Here is a 15,364-nt window from a genome sequence, read left to right as displayed (position 1 = left end):
TGACCATTAAAAAAAAAAAATAAAAAAATCAGTTACTTGACACCTTCAAACAGTGGTGGTTCTTTAAAAGCATTCGGAATTTCTGTTATAGTGGCTTGAGGATGCACATTTCTGTTTTAACAGTCCTTTGTGGTAAGGTATTAACACCCAATCTGGATTAGCAGGGTGAGTAATTTCAGTTTAAGAATGAAGTTATTTTAGAGCTACCCCAGGACCAAAATCCCATCCCTGGGATTAGTACAGACTAATGTTTATTGCCTCCTGCAATAGCAGACTACTTCCCTATAAGGTTTTTATGTGAATTATGTAACAAGATTATATTGTTTAAATTATGTTCAACAGCCTTCTCACTATTTATTCCCTAAATGGTGCCACAGTAGCACTGTCTCAGTTTAGTTCTCTTTGCTTGTATGCTCTTTTGAGTGTATGAATTGGCATTTTTGAATTTAAAGTTAAAAACCTTTTTCTTGGTCATTACAAACTAATGGTTACAAGATGCCACCTAGTGGCATTACTTCTACAATACAGAGAAAATGTAATATTCTGTAACAGTACAAGCAATTCCAACCCAGTGGCAAAAAACAATTACCTAAAGGTGTGTACTTAATGCTAATGAAAGTATGTGCATACATCTGGCAAATACATCCCCCAATGGTAAACCGTTTTAAAGGTGCCATTTTCATCTTATATTTTAAAATAAATATTCTAATCTAGTATGTGTCAAACATGACCTTTTCCCCACTTAAGTATAATTAAGAAATAAGTGCAAAAACACTATTCTAAAGTGAACTGCTACTACTTTAATACACAATTCCAAGGAGGCAGAATCAAAGTTTTGTTTCCTTTCACAGAAAATGTTTCTACAAATCTGTAATAGCAGCATAACTTAATTTACCAAAAAAGGTTGATGTTTGAAAGCTGTAGGAATATGCACAAAAAATAGTTCATATCTTTTTATACAAATAAAAGTATTATTTTTTGAATATTCATAAAGTGACATGACACTGAGCAACATGTTTCTTCACATTGACATTCAAAGTTTAGGTGGATCAGTTGCAATGTAAGACCCCCGTATCATACTCAGTCAAGCACCATGGCAGACAGTGCATTAAGGTCTCTCATGAATGGATGTTCAGCTAGTATTCGATCAATCTTCTGTCTTTGCTCAGAATCAGGAAATATTTTTATCAATGCTTCCCTTAGTTGTATTGTTTCTGTCGTAGATCTTTGTGGTGGAATTGTTAGACCAGTCTGTACGTTAGGCAAGTTTGGTTCAAATGGAAGCCTGGCAGATGGAGGACTACCATGTACTTGGTTCATAGGTTGTCTATTATTACTGCATGACTTGGGTATTGGCATGAAGTGTGAGGTCCCAGAAGAATGCAGTCTCCCAGTCGGTAGAGTTACTTGTGCTGGTGGAAAATCTCTATAGAACAAAAGTGAAATTTCTGGTAAATTAAGGAAGAAGTGGTATTGAGTATAAAAAGTGTAGGCAAAATAGAGCCTCTGAACCCCTACATTCTAGTATTCTTCAGATTGTTTTGGAATAAAGATGCAGTTCACTTGATTCCATCAAAGTGATGCAAAAGTGATACAAAACAGTAAGTACTACAATCTACCTAAGGGACTTCAAATCTGAAGCCTAAGAGATAGTAACAGAGATTAGCATTAGATATGACTGGCTATGATGCACGTTTTAGACAGGTAAAGAGTGTTCAACATTCAAGTGCTCAATTAGCAAAACATTCAAGTAATCAGTTTTCCATTTTTACAAAATGCCATGTACTAACTTCAGTATTACTTATAGTAGAGATGGATAAAAAAAAACTATTAAGTCAACCAATTCATTACATAAACTGTCATACATGATGGCTGAAAATCAGCCAACAACTATTTTTTTCTTGATATCTCTAATGAAATAGTCACTTTTTAAAGAGTTACGTGTTTATCATCATTATTATGAAATGAAAACACTAAAGTATTTTCATTAAAACTTTAAGGTTAAGTGTCAAGAACCCCCAGATCAGGGCTCTTTCTATTCCAAATGCTGACAATACTGCCACTACTTATCTGTTCAAGAAGCTGCATTCATTTCACTGATGTAGAGACTAGGAAAGTCATTATGTGGTGCAATGGAAAAATCAAAAGTTTGAACTCCTGTCTTTGTAGGAATAAAAGGAAGATCTGATTTTTAAATATATTTCTAAATTATGGTAGTAAATTTAAATCTACACATTTTAAAACAAATTAAGATTAAAAATGAAATAGATTAAAAAGTCATTTAGTTCCAGATGTCTTGGCAGGCATTGTTAATAGTATGATGTAGTAACCTGAGGGTAGCTTGGAAAATGAAAATAGGAAAAAAGTTGTGTGTCTCCCATGTGCAGAATATACCGTTAATATGTCTATTTATCTTAGGTTTTTCTATAGTGCTCCTATCATCCAAATGCTGATCATCAGTAAGGGGTAATCAAGGATATATTTAGATGAACTCATTCTATTTCTTATGAAACAGAGTCACTAGTTATGCATCATAGGTTTGTGTAATACCAGCATGCTATGTGGACCACCACATTTATGTGAATGCCACCACAATCAAACCTCAGAGGAAGTTACTGAGGCACTTGCCTTGCTTATTGTGAGATCCTGGTTAGATGCATGTAACGTCACCACCACTTTCTGAACAGACTAAAGTAACAAAAAAGAACACATTTTTTCCTGTAAAGCTATTACATCTTTAGAGCTCATGCTCTTAATATATTTTTCATACTGTACACTGTGACTTTGTTTATTTAAAGTAAATTACTTCAGGTTTCAGTTAAAGCATTTATTGCCCCTTGTAAGCCTTGGCTCTCAAAGCAGAATGAAGAGACTGCTATACCTAAAACAGCCTTCACTCCGAAGGAAGTCCTCTAATCTAGGTCCATTTCTTCCCAAAGGATCATCAGGAACCATGAATATGTCCCCAACAAATGTGTATTGGAGCAACCTGCAACAGTAAATAGTAATGAAATAGCTCTACCAATACAATTAGTTTTTTCAACCTCCCACTCCCAATATGTAGAATTAACCACCTAATTTCACAGCTAGAATCAGTACAGTCTGATCAATGAACTTTTATTCCGCTATAGCTAAAAATGACATTCCCTTCCAAAATCATGAATTAATGGGTGATTATATGGAAACGAAAATCCCGCCACTATTCCTGACTACAGTGGGTTCTTAAACTGGAAGGTCTGGGCCACTGCAAAACAAGTGAGAGAGAGAAAGGACTACATAAGATTTTATTATTTATATTATACTTCCTTATCCGTATATTCAAAATGATTAGCTCAAGACTCCTGCATCATTGCAAGCCACACAACTGATTGGGATCTGTGACCAAAACATAACAGAGTGTCTCCAGGGGACAGGCACTAGATGCTGACTAGTCTTGTGTGAAGATTTTTTTATTTAAGTTAGTTGACTGCAAATCCTTAACATTAAAGTAATCAGAAGTTCCTGTGTTTATATATACTAAATACAAACTTGAAATACAATAATGGAAGAGATTATTTCTGTACCATTTAAGCACCTTCTTCCTATTTAAATCTTTTAATAAAAACTACTTAGTATTTTGTCTTCTGACTAGAGAATAAGGCCCGTTTCAAAGTCTACTGAAGCCAGTTGGATTCTTTCCATTGATTTGGGATTAGACCCTGAATGAAAATGGAATAACTGATATGTCATTTAAATTTAATATGAGACACCCAATTTTTAAGATTTACATTTAGATTTTAGACTTTGTTTAGATAACTTTAAAAAACTAAAAGTTAATTGTTGAAGGAGGTTGTTTACAGGTAAACATGCAGGTGTATTGTACCTGCAATATGGCTTTTCTCCACGTCATTAATTGGGACAGTTTGACAAAAATCAACAAGATGTTCAGAATAGAAAGCCACTGCAAAAAGTCTATGGGAAAAATCATCAATGAAGTGTTGGAATTAATAAATACCCACCCAGATGGCATTGGTCATTGTATTTTTTCATTAAAATGAGAAAGGTACAACTCAGAAGCACCAAAATGGGTATTTGCAATATGCCTTTGTCACTTCATGATTAAAATACTGCAGTGGACCCTACAAAGGGTTACTCCTTAAAACCACCCATAAACTGAAGATTCTGCAGCATGCAATGACCCTGCTGATAAATGGAGTATTTCACTACCAGAATTTGAGGTCAGTGCTCTGTGAAATTACATCCAGAAACCAAGCGTTGACCAGCAAAGTCTTAAATGCTTAGGACCTACTTACCTATCTGACAAAGTGCCTTGCTCCCTGTATCAAAGTATCATAGCTGAGATTAGCAAAGGTTCTCAAACTTATGTAACCATGCATCTTCAATGAGAGGGGCTACTGACAGGATGTTTGGGAAGAGAGGGGGGGAGGCAGAGCTTTAAATTTTGTTCCCACCTCAGTCTAAAACAGCCCAAATAAGGATTACTTTCAGATGTGCCTTTTTGCCCCCCAGACATTTGAAAATGGGGGTGAGTTGTTGGAGCAGGATGTCAGGTGAGCGGTTATGTTGTATGGTATTGCTAAAGTTTAGGTCACAGCATTATTTTAAAAATTATATTAAGGGCATCTAGAGCATAAGAATAGGACTCCCTTTTAGGGTTTGTATAAATCTGTAAAATTACCTTTTTTGAATAATCTCTCTCCAAGAATATGATTCCGTCACAAATTCTCTGAAATTATCATTGGTAACAATAATGCCTCCAGTTTTATCAGCAAGATGCAGCAAAAATCTACAACAATTATTTCAAAGACAGTTAAAATATTTTTTCAGTTTAGTTCTGGCCAAAGCCATTCACATCAGGTAGAAAACAAGCATCACACTCATATAGGAGGAGCCTTCCCTAATTAGACAGTGTAGATTAGATCTACTAATGAAAACACTTGTTTTAAAGTTTTTATAAAGTTGGACTGGTTGACCTCAACCAACCAAAAAATGAATCTCAAGTCTCAGCTGACTGCAAGCAGCACTGCTTACTCAGGCAAGTTTTTAAGGTAAGATTTTGGTACTAGTGGTTATCATAGAAATGCTAACTGAGTATGCTGAATTACAGGTTTACAAAAAGTGTATGTAGAGGTAAATAAAGCTGCATGTCTAACATAAATCAGTAAAGTTGAAACTTCATTACACAATTCAACCTAAGTCCATTGCCAGACATTCTCTTTTGGCTAATCTGCTGTGTCCCCTTGTGCAGCAGGATAATACTTCAGCCCCATTGCATTACTACCTCTATGCTTGCCTGTTTCATCAGCTCTTTTATCAATGAGTAATATATCCTTTTCAAAATTATATGATTAAAATTAATGCAAGTTTTCATTATTGATATATTAATACAAGAAATACAGGGACTACCTTGAAAGTACACAAGTTGTTTATTCCTCTGGAAATAAACTATCCCACTTTTTCCTATTTAAAAACACCAATTATGAACCATTTAGGATGTACAGAGTTTAAAAAGAATAAATTATTCTCAGAGAGTTTTGCTTACACGTACCTTGAACACAGATTCAATGTAAACACAATGTGATACTCTGATTTCCACAGCAATCAGAAGTCTTTCCATTGAAAGTATACAGCATTTTGTATTATAATAAAAGCTGTTCTATTTTAAGGCATAAATTTAAAAGTATGTGAGATGATATAACACTGAGCCCAAAAGACCTACAGTGGGAACAACTATGGATTGCCTACTTTTTGTACCTTTTAATTTTCTGACATAACATTGCGTTAATGGAGGGGTTTTTGGTTATTTATTTTTAAGAACTACTAAAATGTACTGGTGCATTTAATTTTATTTTCACGTTCAATGAGTACATGATGGTTAGACTGCATATTCAATGACATCAGGCATGGTCTATGTACAAGAACATACCATCTCCTTAGTCAGTAGAAAAACAAAAAGGTGGATTGCTTATCAGCTGGGACAGAGGGAGATGCAGCAAAAAAGCTAACTTCCAGATGGCTAGCTCAGAGCTGCAGCTGCTTGTCTTTGCCAAATTTTAAAGGGTTAGCTGATAAAAGAAACGTTTCTAGCATGCTCTTCTAACTAGCAGCCTGGCATTGGGAAACTTTAGTAGAAATCATTCAATGATTAAGAAAGCTAACTGACTGTGGAAAGAAACTCCCACTTGCAATGAGCGAGACACATCTGGTTGAAAGACTTCCCCAGAACTTCAAGGTTGGAGGTGGTGTTTAAAATAAACATGGTATTTTGTTGATGTGTTTCTAAATAAAACCAGGATGCAAGTTTGACATTAACTGCCTTTGTGTATCGTTTACTGCCATACGGCACACTAGGGCTACGATCACCTCGAGTGCAGCAAGTTTTACAGAGTCAACATTTGAACATTTGCAACCTATGCAACTCAAGCACAAGGTAACAATCTCTTGTCTCTTCCACACCATCTTAGAGGCTGGAAGGTAGAAAAAGGGTCATGCAAAAACTCCTCCCTCTTTAGTAGTTTATATGTTATTTCAATGGGCACAGATCCAGACACACGTGTGTGTTCAATCTCCACAACTCGATGGGTTATAAGTTAGTAAACCTCAGCAAGTGATTTATACAAAACTTGTCAAAGACACTTTTCCTCAATGAGGACTAAAATCCATGACAAGTTTTAATGAGGGAAGCTACCAAATTATACAAAATATCCAGGTCATCCAAGGATGAATGATGACAGTTTAAAGTTGCTAAGATTTTGGCTGCATATAATGCCATTAAAAATACTGGCCTTAATGACATTCTGAAAGCAGAATGTGTACAAGGGAGTGAAGGTCATTTAAATAATGATCCTTGATAGGACAGATACACCACAGTTGCACACAAATATATGGAACACCTCTTAGACATGAAATTGGTGCTTGGCTCTCCAGGTTAATGTTTACCTCACAATATCAGTCATGAGGTATGACAGTCATTGTGTATCTTTTAAAAGGGTTTAACTCCCATCTTTCATACCTGTCATCATGAGCAGCAATTCTTGCTCCCAATACCATCCTTGCAGGAGTTAGAGACAATATTCCAACATCCTGGAGCTGTGTTAAGAAATGCTGCTCTGTTAAAAGGGTAAAACAAACATTCGTTTTAAAGGCAAGGCTTTCTTCTTTAAAGTGATTATTTACAGAATTTACATCTAGTCTACATAACATGCAAAACAGTTTATCTTCTCTGAGAGCAGTACCTACTGATCCGCACGGATGGCACACTGCATCTTAGAAATAGACTACTGCTGGTAAGTCTGATGTGGATGGAGCAAGTGGCCCATAAATTCCTAAATTCTAACCTGTCTCTAAAACCCATCTCCATCCGTGGCAGGTCAGTTAGACTAAAAACATTTAAAACTGGAGTGTTTAAAGTTAGGCACCTAAACAGGTAGCTTGATTTTCAGTGATGGTGAGCACCCAAAAGTCCCATTAACTGCATGTTTTAATTTTCCTAATTAAAGTGAAGCTACTGCTTCTTTACTTCATAGAACTGTCTCAAGGATGAACTAGCTCAGTCTTATAAATAACTTAAAAAATTTAAAGTTATTGAAGAGGTGAGAATGATTTTAAAAGGCTGAGACTAATGGAGGAAAGGTAAAGCTGTGAGTTTAAGGACTTGTAAGTATTAAGGCCTTGTCCTTACTAAGAAAAAGATGTGTTAACTCACGTTAGCTACCATGACTTAAAAACCTAGTGAAAACAAGGCAGTTTGTAGTTTTCACACAAGTTAGGCCAAGTTAAAAACTACGGGAGCACCTAAGGTTTAATTCAACCTGCTAACTCATATGAGCCTACAAACTGCCTAGGGGTTTACCTTATGTTAGCTAACTCAAGGTAAGAATACATTTTTTCTGATAAAGATGCATCCTCAGTGTCTTCATGATAGTGAAATAAATATCAGCTCTTCAGAGAATGGTCTGCAACACTGTTGAGCAAACCTGGAAGGTTTCTCTAAATACCCAAACGTTAAGATGCTGAACAGTGATAACTGACTACTTTTGAATTGCAATAATTCAAGAGATATTTTGATATTTATGAGCAGCTAATTTCTATACCATATTACAAAATAAAGTATATAACACCTAACTGGATATTGTCAAGTGATTCAATAAAATTCAGAGAAATGTAAAAAACTTACTTAGCAATTCAAAATTAGGTTATTTATCAATTACACTTTTGTGACAGGTCCCAAATATCAAGAGCTGAACTTGGAAAGAGAGTTAATTAGATTGAATCCAAAAGAAAAGAAAGCAGGACATTATTCGCCTCACCTTTGATGTTAGGATCACGTTTTGTTCTCCACTGTGGAACAAACACAGTAATATTTCTGTGGCCACGTTTCCAAAAGTAATCAACAGCTATTGCAATTCCTCGACAGGAGAAGAACTTCTGTAGACCATGACTATAAAAAACAAGCAAGATTAGTTCATGTTGAGTTGTACAACTATGAATGTTGAAGAAATTCAAAGTGTTGCGGTGAAGTGATATCTTGCACTATAAGTACAATACCATTAAAAAATAAAGGTAGGGGATGCTTATTGCTCTAGTTACATACAAGGTGCTCCATACAAGGAAGAGAGTTTAAGCGCAAAAAAGGGAGAAGTGTCTCTTCAGCCATATTACCAGACTCCTCCCTCTCAAAGCAAGGCAGATACACAGATTAGCCCACTTCAAGTTTTGTGGGCAGAACTACAGCCATCAGTCATGGGCAGGGACCAGGCCCTTCTGAAGAGCCCACCAGCTGAGAATTTCCGAAGTTGAAGCATATTCTAGTTTTATGATTAGCTATCAATTACAGATTAAAATGATCCATATACAATGAATTATAATGAAAATAAGTATTGTGCTGCAAAACACCAGACCCACCTTCTCTCCAGTTGGCACCAAAACATATTTCACCAGGTGGGCCAGATGTGAGGACATGCCTTGTTAGATTCCTTTGAATAGTGGATATTGAGTTTGGGAAACAGAAGGCCCTTCGCTCCTTTCCGACCCATTATATTGGGCTAGTAATTTTTAGCAAGATCAATGGATGATGTAATACCTCTGAGGTGAAGCTTCCTGAATTTTTTGCACTTCAGATAAACTACAACAGGAATAAAGTGGTAACGCCTTTCTATTTTTGTGATCCCGCCGAGTGGCTCTAATAAAGAAGAGCAAACCAAGAAAGCATGGAACTAGCCTAATGTGGAAGATCCAGGTCCGTTTACCAGAAGTTAAGATGTCTTGTTACACAGAAAGACTTGATGGAAGTTAGAAATGAAAATAGGCGGGTAAGAATTTGATTCCCAAGTCAGTGGGTAAATCCTTCAACTACAAATGTTTAAAATATTTAATAACTGTATGATTATAGTCCTGAGGAATATTATTTATTACAGACTTTAACAAGGGATAGTGATAACACACAGCAATTACAGTGTGGATTATAAAAGTGGCTACAATTAAAGTAAATATTGAGCCCTAAGCGTAATAGCCCAATACTTCAATTTTTATTTCCTACTAAAAAGTTACTTTTGAAAATTATTAGACTCAGGTGTTCAAAAAATTCCAACTAGGGATGGGATGTATATAGATAAGAATAATAATGCTTTTATATGCAAAATAAACTAATGCAGTTCAGCAAAAATGAATGGAACAGTATCCAGTGCAATTAAATTGGCAAATATTGAACAGAATTTAAGTTTTTATTCTAGAAACCATGATTTCCAGTATCCAACTTCCCAAATGAAAAAGCTGCATGGGCCAATTAGCAGTCCACCCAATTTCAAGAATTGACCTAGGTAAGAGAATTGAGCAAAGGGAAGACTTAATTAGCAGCAGGTAGAGAGAGATCTCCTTACATAACAAAACAAAATCTCACTGAAAGTTTGTGAAATAGATTAAACAAGACTAACACCAGTTTAAATTTTACAAATCACTTGGTTTCATATCCTTCTACAGATCAGAAGTCAGATTTATAGGAACAGCCACACACAGAGTAGAGACAGCAGGTTAGATTATAACAGGTTCAACAGAATTTAAACTGACTGAAGCAACTTAATGAAACATCACTCTGAATAGAAAAAAGAAAAAGGAGTACTTGTGGCACTTAGAGACTAACCAATTTATTTGAGCATAAGCTTTCGTGAGCTACAGCTCACTTCATCGGATGCAAACTGTGGAAAATACAGAAGATGTTTTTATACACACAAACCATGAAAAAATGGGTGTTTATCACTACAAAAGGTTTTCTCTCCCCCCACCCTACTCTCCTGCTGGTAATAGCTTATCTAAAGTGATCACTCTCCTTACAATGTGTATGATAATCAAAGTGGGCCATTTCCAGCACAAATCCAGGTTTTCTCCCCACCCCCCAACCTGAAGCGAATACTCACCAGCAACCACATACCACACAACAGAACCACTAACCCAGGAACCTATCCTTGCAACAAAGCCCGTTGCCAACTGTGCCCACATATCTATTCAGGGGACACCATCAAAGGGCCTAATAACATCAGCCACACTATCAAAGGCTCATTCACCTGCACATCCACCAATGTGATATGTGCCAGCAATGCCCCTCTGCCATGTACATTGGGCAAACTGGACAGTCTCTACGTAAAAGAATAAATGGACACAAATCAGATGTCAAGAATTATAACATTCATAAACCAGTCGGAGAACACTTCAATCTCTCTGGTCACTCGATTTCTGATCTCAAAGTGACTATCCTTCAACAAAAAAACTTCGAAAACAGACTCCAACGAGAGACTGCTGAATTGGAATTAATTTGCAAATTGGATACAATTAACTTAGGGTTGAATAGAAACTGGGAATGGTTGAGTCATTATAAAAAGTAACCTATTTCCCCTTGTTTATTATTTCGCCCCCTCCCCCCCCCCCCCACTGTTCCTCAGACGTTCTTGTTAAACCCTGGATTTGTGATGGAAATGGCCCGCCTTGATTATCATACACTTTGTAAGGAGAGTGATCACTTTAGGTAAGCTATTACCAACAGGAGATTGGGTTGGGGGGGGGGGGGGAGGAGAAAATCTGGATTTGTGCTGGAAAGGGCCCACCTTGATTATCATACACATTGTAAGGAGAGTGATCACTTTAGATAAGCTATTACCAGCAGGAGAGTAGGGTGGGGGGAGAAAAAACCTTTTGTAGTGATAAACACCCATTTTTTCATGGTTTGTGTGTATAAAAACATCTTCTGTATTTTCCACAGTATGCATCCGATGAAGTGAGCTGTAGCTCACGAAAGCTTATGCTCAAATAAATTGGTTAGTCTCTAAGGTGCCACAAGTACTCCTTTTCTTTTTGCGAATACAGACTAACACGGCTGTTACTCTGAAATCTGAATAGAAAGGAGGGCAGCAGGTTTCAACACACATTTCATGTTTTCATATCAGGTAGATACCAAGAGAATGTAAAGTGATCTGCATAATGCAAGAACTAAACACACTGTAGATCATATATGCATTTCAGATCAGGGAGCTCAGAAATAAGGCAGTAGGCCTGCATTATTCAGTACTTTAGGATATGTCTACACTGCAATTGGGAGGTGTGATGCAGCACAGGTAGGCACACCTGAGCTAGCTTTGATCTAGTTATCTCACTAAAAATACCAGCAAAGCCATGGCAGCATGGGCGATGACATGGAGTAGCTGCCCGAATATATACTGAAAGTCCCAGAGGAGCTTCACACAAGTAGCTAGTGCCAACTTAGCTAATTTGTCACTAGATTTAGTGACTTTTTGGTTTCCCTAGTGAGAAAACAAGTGTCAAAGTGACCAGTGACAAATCTAGCGACTTTCACTGCCAATTACAGTGACATTCACAGAAAGAAGTCATCAATATGTATAGTCACAAAATCATTCACAAGCAGCTCAACAGTGTTAATAAAATCCATTCCATGCTGTTCTTACTACATTCTGTTGCACACCAGGTTAACAGCATTATGTCTCAATTGAGCATGTTCTCAGAAGAAATCACATTCCAGGGCTTCTTGGGCTGAGATCACTATAATCTGCAGGTGAGGAAAAGAAGTTTGTGGACGCTAATTAAATACTTTGCTAAAGCCAGGCACATTTTGGACAAAGCAGCACATTTGCCAGGGCTTATTTTTACCCAAATGTGTTCTTTCTTGCTGCTCTGTAATAGGTAGTACACCTTGTGATGCAGAGAAATATGACTAATGAAGCAGTATACTGGGTGGAGGAGGAAGGTTAGCCAGTGAGGAGAGCTGCAAGGATGGATGGTGGGGTGGGACAGGGACATGTGCCCCAACAGCGCGGGGGAAGGAGAGGCACCATACCTCCAGTGATAAAGCCCTTACTACAGGATCAAAGGTGGAGCTAGCATGATTTAGGTTCCCCTTTACTTCTTTCCCTGGCTTGGCCTGGGATTAGCTGCCTAGCTGTTTTCAGAAATGAAACCCTGGAAGCAGGGGGAAGGGGTCCAGCGTGCGGATTTTTGTTTTTAAGTCTACTTTCTTGGCTCCCTGCAGCACTGAGCTCAGGTCAGAGGAATGCCCTCTTCCCCCTGGTTCTGGTCTCTCCCTTTCATTAACCTGTCGACTCTAATCCTCCTCCAAGAAAGGGAGGCTCAGCTGAAATTAACCAACCCCACCTAACCAGGACTGCAGTGTACAGAGCAATCTTCCCAATGAGCAGAGGGTTGCAGTTTCCTTCTCAATGAGCAGAGGGCGCCCTCCTGATGATGACAGTGTACTGTTGTAGTTGCTTCTGGTGTGCAACACAACGTAGTAAAAAGAGCATGGAATGGATTTTATTAACACTATTGAGCTGCTTGTGAATGATTTTGTGACTATATTCGCGTGTGTGAGAGTGTGTGTGTGTGTGTGTGTATTCTTGACTCCTTTTGAGTGCTTAAACAGCTCCATCTAGTGTCTTTTCAGGGTTTGTCTGGGGACTTCCTGCTATGTGGAGTTGGCAACACTGCACACTTCCATGGCTTCATTGCTATTTTTGGCAAGCTAGCTAGATCAAAGCTACCTTGGGTATGCTTGTGTGTATACTGTAATCACACCTCCCAGCTGCAGCATGGACATACCCTAAATGTTTTGAAGTCCACACTTATTCCTCGAACAGCTACTTTAGAGACTTTAGATCAACTAAATAACCAACTTCTAAAATACGATCTGCTAGCAGACATCCTAATTTAAATGTCTATACCACACTTTAATCCCCAGTAATATTTAACGCCTCTTTTTTCTAAATTTCTTCCTTGCTTTATATTTTTGATGCCACCTACTTCAATCTGAGATCAGATTCTCTGAGTGGGGCTGGAGGGGGAGGGGAAGGAGAGACAGACCACTAATTATATTTGAACTGTAAACGAGAAACAATGTGGCTCCATTTATGTAACAGAACATGTTTGTGCAGCACTTTTTCCTGATAGAAATAGTACTGTGTATGCTTCACACAACGAACATCAATATTTAAATAAAGTAATGTAATTGTCATAGAGAGTTAACCCTCATAGAAAACCCTTACCTTCTACACCCTAATGTGCAACCTTTTTTTTTTTTTTAAAGAAACAAACAGCTATGCTTGATAATTTTAGCACTTGAATAGTCTTAGATGGCTTCTGACATTCAGATCTTTGCTACTGATGCTTGTTTAGCAGAAAACTCTGCCATCAAAAAACACATTAGTTCACATTATGACTGTATTTTTGTAAGAGGGCAATTTTTGTTTAGAAGAGTTATAATTTGGAGGACACAGAGAAAGCAGCAGAACTGGCAGTGACTCCTAAAACTGTAAGTTATGCCTTTTCTGCAGTCTCTCTTATTGCAAGGCTTTAAAAAAAAAAAAAAGTGACACAAATGAGTGATTTTGCCACCTGCATTTGAACAACAGACTTACAATCTCTCTCATGCAATCAAACTATGCAGGCAGAAGTCTTAGAGCAGCAGCGCTTGACCCACAAGACTCATGGACCTGGCGGGTAGGCAAAATGTGCAGTGATAAAGAGTGCGTCTTTCTTAAAGGTGATCTGTATGGGCAAAAAGAGGGGAGGTGCATTTTTGTTGCTTTATTATGTATAAATAAAGTAGGATTGGGGCAGAGGGTCTAAGGTTATCAATTTATAATTCATGGCAAGAGAAAACTGATAAAGAATTTAAACGGCTTGTGTTCTACCCCTTGCCCCACCTTGCATCTGTCTTGGCTGTTGAGACTGCTCTTCGAGGCAGGGACAGTTGAGCACTGGATTTGTATGATGCCTCGCACAATGCTCCTGTCTCTCCCCCTTCATGTACCCACTCTTAGTTGGGCCTTAGGCACTACTGTAATAAATAATAATAATGAAATAATGAAGCCTGGGTAAATGGGGCACTGCTAAACAAGCTGAACTGTGAAATGTGGTCCTTGAGCTAGGTAGGCCTTTAAAAGACAGCAAGTAATTGTTGTTAATGGATCATCTTAGGGCATGAGTACACTTGCAGATGTAGCGCGCTGGGAGTTAAACCAGCCTTCGGACTTGGCTACACTTGCGAGTTAGAGCGCATTAAACCAGTTCCGGGCACCCTAGCTCACTACCCGTCCACACTGGCAAGGCATGTAACGCACTCTGACTCCACGGCTAGAGCACTCCTGGTACTCCACCTCGGTGAGAAGATTAACGCTTGGTGCGCCTTGGCTGAAATGCCAGGCGTCAGTGTGAACAAGGTGTTGCATTACTGAGCTCTGATCAGCCTCCGGAAAGTCTCATAATCCCCTTAAGTCAAGTGGCAACTCTTCTCATTGTTTTGGAATCGCTGCAGGAATGTGGATATGCCCTTTGAAAGCTCCGTTCCTGACAGCCGGCATGCTTATCTGCTCCGAGACAAAGCAACCATTACTGTGGAATGCTGCGTGAGACAGAGAGAGAGAGAACGAACAAACGAACCAGGGAGGAGTGGGGGTCTGCTGCTTTCTGAACTTACAAGACAGCATACTGACATGCTCTCAGCCCCTCCAAACCCACTCTGCCCCCCCCACATACACACAACACACTCCCTGTCACACTCCACCCCACCCCACCCCCCATTTGAAAAGCATGTTGCAGCCACTTGCATGCTGGGACAGCTACCACAGTGCACTGCTTTCTGTGGCCTATACAAGAGATGCTAATGTGGCCACGCCAGTTCGCTTGTAGCTGTCAGTGTGGACAGACTGCAGCGCTTTCCCTACTGCACTCTATGCAGGCTGGTTTAACTCAAAGCGCTCTACATCTGCAAGCGTTGCCATGCCCTTCGGAGACCACAACAGGGAAAACCCTGCCCTGTGTTTACACTGTCAGCTGCAAACGCACTGGCGTGGCCACATTAGCAGCT

At 38.5% G+C, this 15,364-nt stretch overlaps 1 protein-coding gene across 2 annotated transcripts in view; it reads right to left on the bottom strand.

The window, feature by feature from the left end:
* Positions 1 to 777: 777 nt before the first annotated feature.
* The window catches only part of N4BP1 (NEDD4 binding protein 1), a 37,586-nt gene continuing 22,999 nt past the window's right edge, over positions 778 to 15,364 (bottom strand). The window contains exons 3-8 of one of the 2 annotated variants that reach the window (XM_077830698.1): positions 8,310 to 8,440; positions 7,013 to 7,109; positions 4,679 to 4,786; positions 2,882 to 2,989; positions 2,629 to 2,688; positions 1,293 to 1,426 (exon numbers count right to left, since the gene is read on the bottom strand). In XM_077830698.1, coding sequence (XP_077686824.1) covers positions 2,667 to 2,688; positions 2,882 to 2,989; positions 4,679 to 4,786; positions 7,013 to 7,109; positions 8,310 to 8,440 — 466 coding nt within the window. In that variant the 3' untranslated portion in view covers positions 1,293 to 1,426; positions 2,629 to 2,666. Of the gene's footprint in view, positions 1,427 to 2,628; positions 2,689 to 2,881; positions 2,990 to 4,678; positions 4,787 to 7,012; positions 7,110 to 8,309; positions 8,441 to 15,364 lie in introns of both variants that reach the window. The other variant, XM_077830697.1, reaches the window with a different exon arrangement.

This window comes from Eretmochelys imbricata, chromosome 12 (assembly GCF_965152235.1).
Source record: "Eretmochelys imbricata isolate rEreImb1 chromosome 12, rEreImb1.hap1, whole genome shotgun sequence".
Lineage (NCBI taxonomy): Eukaryota > Metazoa > Chordata > Testudines > Cheloniidae > Eretmochelys > Eretmochelys imbricata.
This window is presented reverse-complemented; position numbering and strand designations above follow the sequence as displayed.